Source organism: Cygnus atratus, chromosome 1 (genome assembly GCF_013377495.2).
Source record: "Cygnus atratus isolate AKBS03 ecotype Queensland, Australia chromosome 1, CAtr_DNAZoo_HiC_assembly, whole genome shotgun sequence".
In the NCBI taxonomy this organism is placed as follows: domain Eukaryota; kingdom Metazoa; phylum Chordata; class Aves; order Anseriformes; family Anatidae; genus Cygnus; species Cygnus atratus.
Genome location: NC_066362.1, coordinates 124,469,543 through 124,481,922, shown reverse-complemented (window position 1 = coordinate 124,481,922; position 12,380 = coordinate 124,469,543). Strand labels below are relative to the sequence as shown.

Here is a 12,380-nt window from a genome sequence, read left to right as displayed (position 1 = left end):
TTTTGGCATTTGGCTCTTAATCATGTATTACAGCGGTACAACTTACGGCACTGTTAAAAGTGAAACTTTAGCTTTTAAACTGATGATACCAAATGTTCTGTTTGGACAAAAAGTGAAGTAACTGAGTAACTGGGCTCCTACTGGTTTTATGCATTATTTTTAAGTGAAAAATCTAGAGGCTCGGATGGCATATAATGAAGTACCTGTTGGCTTTGAAAGCTAGTCACTTCTCAGCTGTAAAGAGTAGGTTATAATTAATCTACTTTTCTGAAGTGGATGATGGCTTTGCAGCTCAGTTACTTTATTATACTGAAAATCAGGGTTTGTTTGTAGGGAAACGTGGCTGGAGAATGATAGGGAAGGGTTAGAGAACGATAGGATAGACTTAAAAGCTCCAGAATGTGCTGAAAAGGCCATAATGCCTCTGAGCATCCTCATGGCCCTCCCCTGGACTCGTTCTAATACTTCTGTGTCCTCCTTGTGCTGGGGGCCCCAGAGGAGCTCTCTTTGAGAGGAGGTCAGAGGCCGGCTGCACCAGGCGCGACTGCAGCGTACCGGGGTCCCGCTAGGTCGATGGGACTCCTCCCGTCAGGGCAGCACCAGTTCCACGGGGAGCGAAGCGGGCGAGGAGAGCTCACGGCGGGCGATGCTGGGAATGTTGCAGGCCCAGCCACGGGAAGTGGATGGCTGCCCTCGCTCCAAGCCACCTCCTTAGGAAGACAGGATTACACTGTGAAAAATCATCTGGTTTGCTTGTAGCTTTATTTGAAATGCCTGTGTTTTGTTAGTTTGTCTAACTTCCACCTGTCGGTACTGTTTTGTGCTATTCTAAATATTGTCTTCTTTTGGAGAACTCAGTCCCTGCAGTATTTGGAAATAATTTTTCATGTACACACACATTGTAATGTTTTTTTAAATGCTTGATTTATCTTGCTTGAGCATTGTGAGTTAAATCATCTGTGTCAGTGAGCTTACACAATATTTTATTTCATACCTAGATGATGTCAGGGTATAGAACTAAGCAAATACTCAGGTGTTACACAAGAGCTCTTTGGCTTGCACTGCAGAAAATCCTTTCCGCTCTGCTGACCAACTTTGACTTTTCTTATTCCGTATTTAAAAATGGCTCAGCTGGGAAATGCTGAAACCTCATCTGCTGGTTGAGCTTCTCCCTGCCTGAGGCAGGACTGTCTAAAACAAAACAACAAAAGGGAAAAAAATGCGCACAAAACTGCAAACCAACCGAACAGAAAACAACCAAATGACTTTTCTGCAGCTGCTGCAGCAAGAACTTATTTCCTACAGGAAGGACAAAAGGGAAGGAAAGAAGCAGGAGCATTCAGCCATCAGGCTGACTCAGCTGGAGTCGAGTCCCAGGAGCTGCCCTGGGGCTGCTGTTTGCTCTCGCACTTCTGCGTAGACCTGGCGCGCACGGAGCACCACAGCAGGGGCACAGAAGCAGGAAGGTTGCGGAAGCCCTGCCGCTGCCTCCTACCATTTGGGAGCAGAAATTCACACAGCGAGGCCCTGATTCCTCTGCGCTGGGGCAGGGGGGCAGCGGGGATCCCCTCGGCGCAGGGAGCGGTGTGAGAGGCTGCTCGGGTGGCACTGGCGAGGGCGTGAAGCCCTGGGCTGCGAGGACGGAGGTAACGAGAGGTAACTGTGCCGTCGGTGGGTCAGGCCGGGGGCTGTCTGCGCGTCTGAACGTGCTGTGAAATGAAGGTGAGAGGCGGCGTGTATCTGTTGTACGCTGTTTATTTTTCATGTGGAGCTTGGCTGATAAATAGGACTGAATTAAAGCAACACTCATGAAAAATAAAACCCAACCATGACTCAGAAGTGCAAAATTGCCCTCCACGTGTCCAAAGCCAATGAGGTTCTGGTTCGCTGGAGAAAGCGTGTGGATATCGGTGCCTGTACCAGCGGGGGAAAGGCTTCAGCTTTGATGTCCTAAATGTGAGGAGGACGCCTGGTACAGTATATGGCTTTGTCACGGGGTAGCCACCTGTGACTGAGAAAGAGCTCCCGCTACAAAGAGGTCACGCCGCTGAGTTTTTCTCCAGGTCCTATTTACAAGTCACGGATGCTGTCTTCCGCTCAAACTGCTGAACAGGGGCTGCTGGACAGAAAGCGTTATGGAATTCAGACAAACAGTGGAACTGGAGAACAAGAAAAAACTGCCCCCCTCCATTGCACTTGGACATGGCTCGTTGTGTAAACAGCACCAGTAGAGAGCAGACGGTTCCATGGTGGAGGAGCGGGTTGCGATGGGAAGACTTAGACTTGCAAAGGATCAGAGAGACCGACGAGTGCATCCCAGGTGCGAAATTACAGTAACAGGTTGCCTAAGGCTGAGGAAGGTCTTAATTGCATCGCCCCATCAGGCGCACAGCTGGCAGCAGCTGGACGAGCCGCGGCTCTCCTTGCACTGCCCCGTGGAAGCAGCAGTCACCCTGTTCCCTGATGGCCTCTGCGCGGCTCTGCGAAGGACCCCGCTGGGCTCCAGAAGACAAAGAGTGCCGTGAGATACTGGTTGGTCTTGCGGTAGTCAGAGCTGTGTCTGGCAAAGTGTTCCCAAAGGCAAATCGGTTACCCCTTTATCCCTTATCCCGTAGGTGAAAGCTGTGGGGAGGGAACTAAACACGGGGCTAATTCGGTGCTTGATGCAAGGGGCTGCGATTTCTGTCTGGAGAGTTTGGGAGGGAGGGAAAGCAGTTACCCGGCATGTCCCTCGGGAAGGAGGGCTGCTGCAGGGCGCGCTCGGGCTCTTCCTTCAGGGCTCCATACGGGCAAGGCTTTGCCCTGGCGCAGAATCCCATTGCTGCTTCTCAGCTCGACCCGAGCACCGCGGGCTGGGCGCTTCCTGCAGCTTCCTCAGGGATGGGGCTGCCTCAGGGATGGGGCCGCCTCCATGCTCAGAAACCCCGCGGGCCTGCAGCCCCCTCACCGGTGCCGGCTGAGGGACTGAGTGGAGCCAGGCTGGCAGGCTTCTCACTGCCGAGCTGGAAGGAGATCAGCTGGAGCATCAGGGGCAGGGGAAAGCTGCATCAGTGCTACTATTGCTGCGGTTCTGCCTGGGGACAGACGGGTGTCACAGCAGGAGGGAAAAAATCCCCATGCCTAATCCCGTTTAAAGGGTTTCCATTGTGTTTTCCAGCCTCTTCTCCGGGTTGGGATAGAGGAATGGCCTCGGGACCCCGTGGAGGGGCAGCGTGTCTATGAACACATCTTGTTCAGGGTTTTACGAGAAATTTAAATCTAATTGGATTAGTAGCATGTGAGGACAGTAGCACTGCTGGGCTCGTCGCTTGGCAATGCCTGTCTGGGAGCAGCAGGGTTCCTGGGAGAGAGGTTTGTTCTTAGGCTGTGGGATCCCACGTGCATTTCTGGAATTCACCAGTGAAAACCATCACGGCCTTCAAACCAGCTATTTCCCACAGCAAAACATTCCAGTTAGGACAGTCTTCATTTACTTACTTGTCTCCGAAGTGCAAAAACGGGGAGCAGAACAGAAGTTGTCAGGCAGCTGTTCAGGCACTAGGAACATGGGGAACGCTCTGAGAAAGCAAAGGGGGTCGGTACAGCCTGAATCTCTATGTATGCCCTGGACAGAGGCTTGGTCAACAAGCAACATTGCGCAGCCTGAATGCATCGAACGACCTTCCGTAAACCCAACCGGGCAGCTCTCCGCTTTGCTGGCACGGTTTGGGCTCTGGGCAGACTTCCTTCAAACAGAAAGAGGTGTGAAATTTCCTTCCCCCTTTCGGAACACGTTTGCTGCAGCAACGCCCTTCCTTCCCGTGCTGGAAGAGCTCAGGGTTAGCAGGGTCTAACGCAGCGGCCGTGGCTTTGCCTGTGCTGCCTATGGGCTCGGTGCAGGTCCCGCCGGCCCGGCCAGCCCGCGGGGCAGAAAGCGGCAGCGCTGGGGAGGACAGGACGTGCACGGAGGCAGGTGCTTTGCTGCCAGTCCCTGGTACGGCGTCGGGCAAGCGCTGCTGGTGGGGCCTCCAGGCACCGCGAGGGAGCGGGGGTGGGATCAGCTCTTCCTGAGATCTCCCTTGCTGTGCTCCAGTCTGTTTTCGACATCTCCCAGGGCACGTTCCCTGCTGTCAGAGGGACCCCAGATGGTCCTCGCGCTTCTCCCCATCCAGTGGTTGAGTTCATAGCTTGTTCTTCTGTCTCATGGTTAAAAAAAATATATCTTTATTTTACTTCTCGTCCTCGTCTCCCTCGCTCATGCTGCTGAGGGAGGCGGAGGCAGCTTTTGGAGAAGAGGGAGGGGAGGCTTTATTGAAGACCCAGGGTGGGGACGGTGAACGGGACGGAGAGCGGCCTCGCGTAGGGCTGCTGGTTGGGCTCTGCCTCGGAGAGAAAGCCTGGAGCATTCGGCCGCTTCGCTCCTGGAACATCTGCTTCTGCGAAAACAAAGGGGAGAGGTGCTCCGTGAGTAAGGCACAAAGAGGGGAAGGTGTCTGGGCAAGCAGGGGCTGCTCCGCTTGGCTCCTCTTGCCTGAGGAGGGCAGAGAAACCGGCTTCTGCTCCAAAGCACAGCCAGCCCATCCCAGATGTGCTTTGCCTCTTACACCATGCTCGTACTAAGTTGTTTTTACTTGACGAGGTTTTTTGTCCTAGTGAGGACACCCCTAGTATGAGAAAACTCCAGGTGTTGTCCTGAGCCAACCACGGGGACCTCCCTCTGGCTGACTTTAGAAGTGTTGGTGACTCTGTCTCAAACAGCCGGTTCTCTGCCTGAGCTCCAGGTGCCCCTCGTTCCCAGGACCTCTTCCTCCTGGTGTGCTGGGACAGGGCACCTGTCTCCTGCTGAGCTTCCTGGCCAGCAGAGACCTCTCCTCCTCTTCCCCTTCCCCATGGAGGCAGCCCCGTGCCCGCCAAATACTGGCAGCCGCTTCCCCAGGTACCTGGAGCATGCATCACCAAACCCTTCAGGTAGAGGGCAAGGGAGGGAAGGCCAGAATTCAGACACTATTAAAAAGAGAAATGCGTGCAGGCCGTATGTTCTGCTTTGGGCTTTATTGTCGTCTGCTCTGTAAAGCCAAGTGGGGACCTGCTGGAGCTGGCGGGGTGCAGCAGCCCCACTTTTCAGTCAGGTGAGAGGCTGCAGTAAGGCAAATGCTGCTGCTTGTTAGCGCCGGCGTGGCCTTGCAGTCAGGCTCCAGGGGCGGGTTGCAGGAGGTCTGGCTCGTGCTGCACGGCTGCTGCAGGCTTCATGTTGAAGATGCAAAATCCGAGTGACTTGCTGCTGCTCTTGGAAAGGGGGAGCAAGAACTCTCAGCCTCGCCTGGAGCACTGGAAGTCGGCTCGTAGGTGATGCTCAGCTGGAATGGAAGAGCCATCCCCAGCAAAGTTAAGTTACCTGAGAGCAAAACGCTTCCACAGAACGTGTGCTGGGCATGCTGCTTGGGCAGCCGAGGTCCCCAGGCTTTCTCAGCTTGCATTTATGTTTTGTTCCTCCTCCCCTTCCACGCCTGCAGCGGTTGTGCCCTGTGCTGTCCTTCCTCCAGCCAGGGAGCACAGGGCTCTCTCACTCTTCCTACCCACCCCTTTGCCACTCAGTATTTCCTGCCAGAGGAGCAGCAAATGTGAGGTTTTTCCATCAGGTTTCTGCTCTGGGCTGATCCAGGGCATTAAAGATCAAGCACAAATAACAAACCTGAGTGTTCCTCTGTGAGCTCCCTCACCCAGTTTATGTTCTTACCCTGTGGGCCTTTAGCTCTGTTATAGAGCCTGGATTTCACTGTAGTGCAGGTGACAGAACAGCTCCTGCCTTCAGGCAAGCTCAGCAAAGCTCTCATGCATGAAGACCCCTGGGATATAACCTCCCCCTGCGCCTCCCCTAGGTCCAGACTAGGCAATACTTCCTCAGACCTCCACAGCTAGCAGGTGGCTGCTGCTCCTGACACATGCCGTCAGCCTGCCACGGAAGGGAGGCATTTAGAGGGGGGAAGGTTGGTGCTGCTGAAAGCTGTGAGGATGTCATCAGTGCTGGCAGAGCCCTCCAGCCTGCTGAAACTGAGTGGTGGGAGTGCAAAATTTCTGTTTAAGTCAAAGAAGTTGAATTTAAGTCAAAGAAGTTGAATTTCTGTTCATAGAATCATTTGATTTCTGCCAGCCTGCTGTACCCTCCTTTGCTATAAGCTTTGAGCCCAACCCATCAGCCACGTGTTCGCCCGCTGTGTTGGCTTGATTCAGTCAGTTTCATCCTCTCCCTGAAAATAACCCTCACCAAAAGCATGGTCTTTGACATGAAATATTTTTTTATCCTGGCCAAGCAAAACGTTTTGTCTCCCTCCTGCCCCTGACACCTCCCAGCCATTTCAGAAAGCTCAGTAACATTGCGATGATTCCTGGTATTGGGGTACCTGTGTTGGAGATGGGAGCAGCCCAGCCTGACCGGTCGCTGCTCCTGTCTCTGCTCTGCCTAGCCCGCTCGGCAGCAGGCGCTTGGCTGTGCCCTGGGCTGTAAGGGAGAACCCCACCTTCCTGCTAACTCCCTCAACCGAGCCACAGGACGCCTCCTCCGTGGTCCTTTCCTCCCCGCAGTTCGGTGCCTGAACAGACCGATGCGCTCACACCTTCGGCTGGGCGAGTGCCCAGCCTGCCCATCAGTGCCTGAGGCACCAGCATTGCTGGCTAAACCACTGGCAGCTGCCAGAGGTGGCGGTAGCATCGTTCGTTTGGCTCCAGACTGACCCTCCTCACCCCCAGCAGGGTAACTCACACCTCTAGGTCTTCACAAGCCAAGCGCTCCTAGTGCGGGGGTGCTCTGGGCATTGGTGCTGAATAAATATACCCAGTTAGGGACCCACCATACATACCGGAGGGTTAGACAGGGCTGGGGCTCTGGACCTTTCCAAGACACCACACAAGCATTTCAAAGCCTTGGTTCAAGCAAGTTCAGATACAGCCAGTTTAGATAATACTTTGCTTTTGGCAAACTATTGCTGGACAAATATATTTTTCCCACTACCGAATTTTGTGGCTTGTTGTAGCATTCATGCTGCTTAGTGTGGGATCTGTGCTGACACCTACGTCCTACATGAGGCTGGGCAAAGGAAATTATATTGCCTACACATTGACGCTCCTCTGCTTCACCAAACAGGCACCAAGGGGGCACTATGAAGGACTGCTGCTTTCGAGACGCTGATTCTTCTGCAGGCTTTGAAGGTCCAGGCCATGTGCACGTGGCATGGTCTGAAGACCAGCCCTGGGTTCCAGCTGCAACCCATGAGATTCACCATGGGTAGCCATGTCCTGACATGGCAGTGCCCGACTCCCTCTGTGCACTTAACAGAGGGAAGCCAGCCCTTGAAGGGCTGATTCATCGCGCTCTGAGGGGAAGACTGGTGCAGAAATCCTGTCCTGTAAGCTTTGCTTTCTCTCCACTAATCTGAAACGCAGCTGTCTGCTCGTAAATGTCTGAAATGGGGTGAAATTAGTCCCACTGGTTTCTGCTTCCACGGAGCTCCGTGTCGACCATGAGGGACCAGGCTGTGCTGTGCTGCTCTCAAGCCAGAACAGAAGTTTCATGCCACGATAATTGCTGTTGTTTCTGACACCTCTGTGACTCTCCCAGAAAAACACATACAGAGACTTGTACAGGTGGGCTAAATTACAAACGAATTGCATACATCTTTGCTGTTCGGAAACTGACATTCTGACCTTTTCCAGAAGCTGCTGCATTTTTGTGGGTTACGTGGCCCTCACTTTTAGAAAATTGATGCCAGCATAAAGCACATTTTAATGACTATTTGTGAAATAATAATAGCATATTAATGGAATGCAAATTGCTGAACTAGGAAGCTAGCATGCCCATAACGATTCCTGTATTTTTAATGTCAACATTAAAAGCAACATCTAACTAACTGTGATACGGCAAATTAATGTTAATAACAGTTTTGACACTAATAGCAAGTTATCATTATTTTAAAAGTCTTTCCTGCTGCAAGGCTCAAACTGATTTAAAAAAGCCACAACACCTTTCAGCTCACTGTCACTGATGCTTTTCCTGCAAGAGTACAAGATTTCACTCCTCTCGACGCTTCCAGGCTCTTTCTTAGCAAAGGTCTCTGATTGCATCAGATTTCCTACTTTGTGGTCCGGACACTAACTCAGTAAACACCCCAACATCCCCTCAGAAGACCTTCACAGAGCAGCTTTTCTCTAATAAATTGAATTCCATAAAATATTTATCACTAAAGGGTTTTAAAATGTCCTCAGTGTGTGTTTTTGAGTGGGTAGAGCAAGGTAATAGGACAAAGGCTTTGAAATTCTTCTCTTCTCTCTGCACAACCAAACTCATCTCACCTCCTGTGGACTTCACAGGACCTATTAGCATTCTGTTTGTTCAGCACCTACGGCCATAGGACCGTCTCCGCATTGGGAATGCTGACTTGCTATCAACATACTCTTCACCTGGATGTGGTCAATGCAGGTAAACCTGGGCTAGTCATCAAAAGAGTTTACAGTTTTCACTTTCCAAAGGAAAATGATACCACTAGTGAACAATTTGCTAAAAGGACAAGGGTTTGTTTATAAGCAGAAGCTCTGCTGAGATCCTTCCAACATAGCGTGCTATTTATGATACTGTATTGTTTGAGTATGGACTGATAAAAGTAAGGTGAGAGAACATTTTGTGTGTGTTGGCTTTTTAAAACTACTCCAATAGTATCTGGTTCACGCTAGTCCTAAACTGTTTTTTTTCTGGCTTGCTGCCGCTATTGACATTTTGTCTCAAACTGTAATCCATAAGCAGTTAAAGCTGCGCACAATTCTCTTGCAAAGGGTTTGCTTTCAAGTGAGGAGGGAGCTGCCAGTCTGCACACCACGGTGTGAAAAAGTAGCTCTGAAGCATCCTGCTGTTCTGCTCAGTGTTTGTCTGGTTCTTATTCTTCTCCCCTCAGTTTATTCTGCATCACTTGCTGCTCTCCTTCCCGCTCCCACACATTTCCTGAGACTGAGCTAAAGCCTCGCTAGGAGCTTCCAACTAAAACAACACATCTGAGATCGTGCCTGTATTGAGGGGTTTGGCTGGGGCCTGGGCTTTCACCAGAGAACACCTGCGCAGAGCGCTTGTTGGAAAAGGACCAACACCCAGCAAGAAGGGCTGAGAAGTTCCGTACAAACAAATGGCAACCTTTGCATTCAAATTAAGCTTTGCTGCTGGCTTCAAGCTAGCAATGGGAAGTGTTACAAGCAAACAAAGCTGCTGAATGTCTGACAGGCTATCAGAAATGAAAAGAGGGGACCAGGACTCTTCTGGGGCTCTGGATTGTCACCAACTCACCACTCATTGCCTGATTTTAGTTTGAGCAGGTAAGCCCTTCGGGTTTCTCCTTAGAACGATACTGTTACAGCCTCTCAGCTGCCCTCCCAAAGCACTGCAAATCTTTGGTAAATGGGCAGCGGGGCACTAGCACTTACCATGGACTCCTTCAAAAGTGCTTCAGTTTTACCTGAAACTTCTCTGTAGTCAGTTAGATGACCCTGGCCACTAGACATGTAAAATCATTTCTCAGAACATTAAATCGGTAGTTTTTAAAGCTAGAAAATTGTCATCTTCTATTGTTGAATGCAGAGAATGAACGGAACAACTCAACTTTTCAATGCTGCTGTTTCCCTCACCAACTTCAGTGTGTAATTTCTCTCTGATGTCTGTGTGGTCCCATTTAGTGCTAACGGGGAAAAAAGACAGTATTAGCCTGTTTGCTGGTACGTGGCTGTTAGGCAGCACTACTGAATGCAGCATCACACCCAGCATTGCAACTTATTTCACAGCAAGGCATCACCCTGGTAAAAAAAATTCTATAAACATTAAAGATAGAAGTTGTCCCGAAGAAGCAACAGACATGGCAAATCCTCCTGCTGCAGTATTGGCATGCATTATTGGATCCAACAAGCAGGTCTGGCACTAGTCTGCTGTGCTGGCTTTCAAAATAAAGACTACAGCAAAAGAATTTGCTCTTGATCTGTGTTATAGGGGATAAAAAATAATAATAATAAAAACAACACTCAGACTTCCTGGGATGGCAGAACACCTACCAAAGCTCCATCAGGTCCAAACAGCTCTAAAAAGTTGCCGATAAATTCCCTGGACTTTTCTTCCCATTTCTGAATGAGGTCATGGCTCTTCTCTTCCACCTTGTTAACAAATTCTTTTGATTTTTCTTCCACATTCTTTACTTTTTCTTTCATTTTGTCCACTTGGTTTTGAAAGCGGTATTTCTTTTCCTGTTTTAAAAGTGTGGACACAGATTAATATATAAGGATTTGGGAATAATTAGGCACTGAAAGTAGAGAAGAAGAAAAAAACATCTCATTAACGTATCGTAATGCATATGGCCTTGGTTAACTGTTCTCACATTGTATTTATATATACAAATTTAATGTATGTGTAATGAAGTGCAGGAAGTATATATCGAAAATAATGTTTTACATGATTACTATCTTTATTCCACTACGTGACTCTTTACTTTATTTGCAAACTGAATGAAAAGTTGAAAATTTGAAAATTTTGTGAATCTTGTGAAGGATACAAGTGAGAAATTAACAGCTCTAACTTCGTAGCAAGCAAAACCTCTGCTTCCTAGCAATGCATCCCACTGCTGACTTGCCAGCCTGGATGTTGACTTGGTCCCAAATGCCTCTTTGGCCAGATTTCTGCAGAGCAGAAGGAAAACTCTATTCACCTCAGAGCCTGGCAAATACAGGAGCTTCTGACTACAACAGAAAAATGGGCATAGGCCAGTGGCTTGTGGCTAGGAAACTTAGTAGAAAAGAGAACGAACTCCTAATTGCTTAGTAGCCCAAAGAGAGGAAAAGAAAAGATAATGTTGGGACACTCTCACCCGGCCAAGCTTCTAAAACAGTTCAATGGTTAAAGGTTTTTTGTTCTGAAATGCTTCTGTGCTCCACAGAAGTACAGTACACAAAACTACCTAAAGCTGTGCCCCTGAAAACAGTATCATCTTCATAGCAGCACGACTCACTATCAGCTTTTAATTTCCTGCAAACTTCATTTAATTGACCCTTTACTTTCAAAATATATACTGTTTATTGCTGGGGGGATGTGGATGGGAGGTGGATATTCTAGCTCAAGAGTCACAAGAAAAAACATCTTTGCAGGCCACAAAGCCAAACAAAATCAATGAAGTCCAAAGAAACCTAACTCACTTTGCACCTAGTAAGTAACCAAGCCTTCCTTTATCTAGGAAAACAACACTTTTCTGTCTTGGTGAAATCTCATTTTTTATTTTGAAACACAAAATGCCTCTGGTGAAAAGTAGTATTTTTGCACTTGAATTACTATAAGCTAAATAACCAAATGTCAGGAGGGACTTCAGAAAACTGATACGGTTTAGTGGAGGACTGGTTAGTGTTAGGTCAGATGTTGGACTCGGTGATCTTGGAGGTCTCTTCCAACCTAGGTGATTCTGCAATTCTGTGATCAGTGTTTGTGAGTGGGGGAAGCCTAAGATACGTAACAGTATCTTAACCTCACAATAGTTAAAGAGTAACTTTAAGAACCACCAAGGCATCCAGCATGCCCTAATTTAAGGGATATTTGCAATGGTGAACCTTATGGGTGGAATACTTGGAGTAGAATTGTTTAGAGGTGTAGAAGACCGAAAAGAAGGGCAGTGAAATAAATATTTATGCCCTGTGTACTGTCATTTATCTGCCAGACTTCAAAATAAGAAACGAGTAAATAAAATCCGAATGACATGACACAATTCAGTCCTTCACAAGGGGATTTCCCAGCTCCAGAGAAGAGGGGAATGCCTCCTATGATCTAGCCCAATCACAGTGAAGATCTCAGTAATGCAGGGACTTGAAATTGGGACTTGGAACAGAAAATGGAGGGAAGTAAACTTTCATTTCTGCTACTTTATGAGAGGGCAAGGTGCAGTTCTGTATGTGGAAGCTGCATAACTTGAGCTGCTAAATTTTTCTGAGAAATCCTTTCAAAGAGCACTCTTGCCTTACCTATTGTGCTACATATTGTCTCTTCACCATCATTTAAGCATTAACTTGCTGACATACTTCCTTGTGTTTTAAAATCCATTTTAGCTTCCTCTAGTTATCTCATGTCTTGGCTGTTTTTGTTTTTATCTTGTCTCTCTGTCGAGAAAGTTTGGATATCAAAATCTTTGCTTTCTGTGCCGCCTTCTCACAATGGGAATAGAGAAACAGATCATCTCTTGGGTCTGTGTTTGAGAAGACTGCACCTGGGGGGTTGATTTTCTTCCTAGTATGTTATTAAGTCAGTTACAGCTCAAGGAGAAGAGGGAGCAGCAGCTTTCTTACCAATATGAAAGTGTAAGATGGAAATGAAGCTGCTAATTAATTAATAGGAGTAATTA

The 12,380-nt window shown here is 48.6% G+C and overlaps 1 protein-coding gene across 4 annotated transcripts in view; it reads right to left on the bottom strand.

Annotated features, from left to right (window-relative positions):
• Nucleotides 1–1,076: 1,076 nt before the first annotated feature.
• Nucleotides 1,077–12,380, bottom strand: part of PCYT1B (phosphate cytidylyltransferase 1B, choline) — a 32,781-nt gene continuing 21,477 nt past the window's right edge. For 3 of the 4 annotated variants that reach the window (XM_035542338.2, XM_035542340.2, XM_050714235.1), the window contains 2 exons: nucleotides 10,060–10,248; nucleotides 1,077–4,415 (listed from right to left, as the gene is read on the bottom strand). In XM_035542338.2, the coding sequence (XP_035398231.1) occupies nucleotides 4,209–4,415; nucleotides 10,060–10,248 (396 nt within the window). In that variant the 3' untranslated portion in view covers nucleotides 1,077–4,208. The remainder of the gene's footprint in view (nucleotides 4,416–10,059; nucleotides 10,249–12,380) is intronic. The other variant, XM_035542339.2, reaches the window with a different exon arrangement.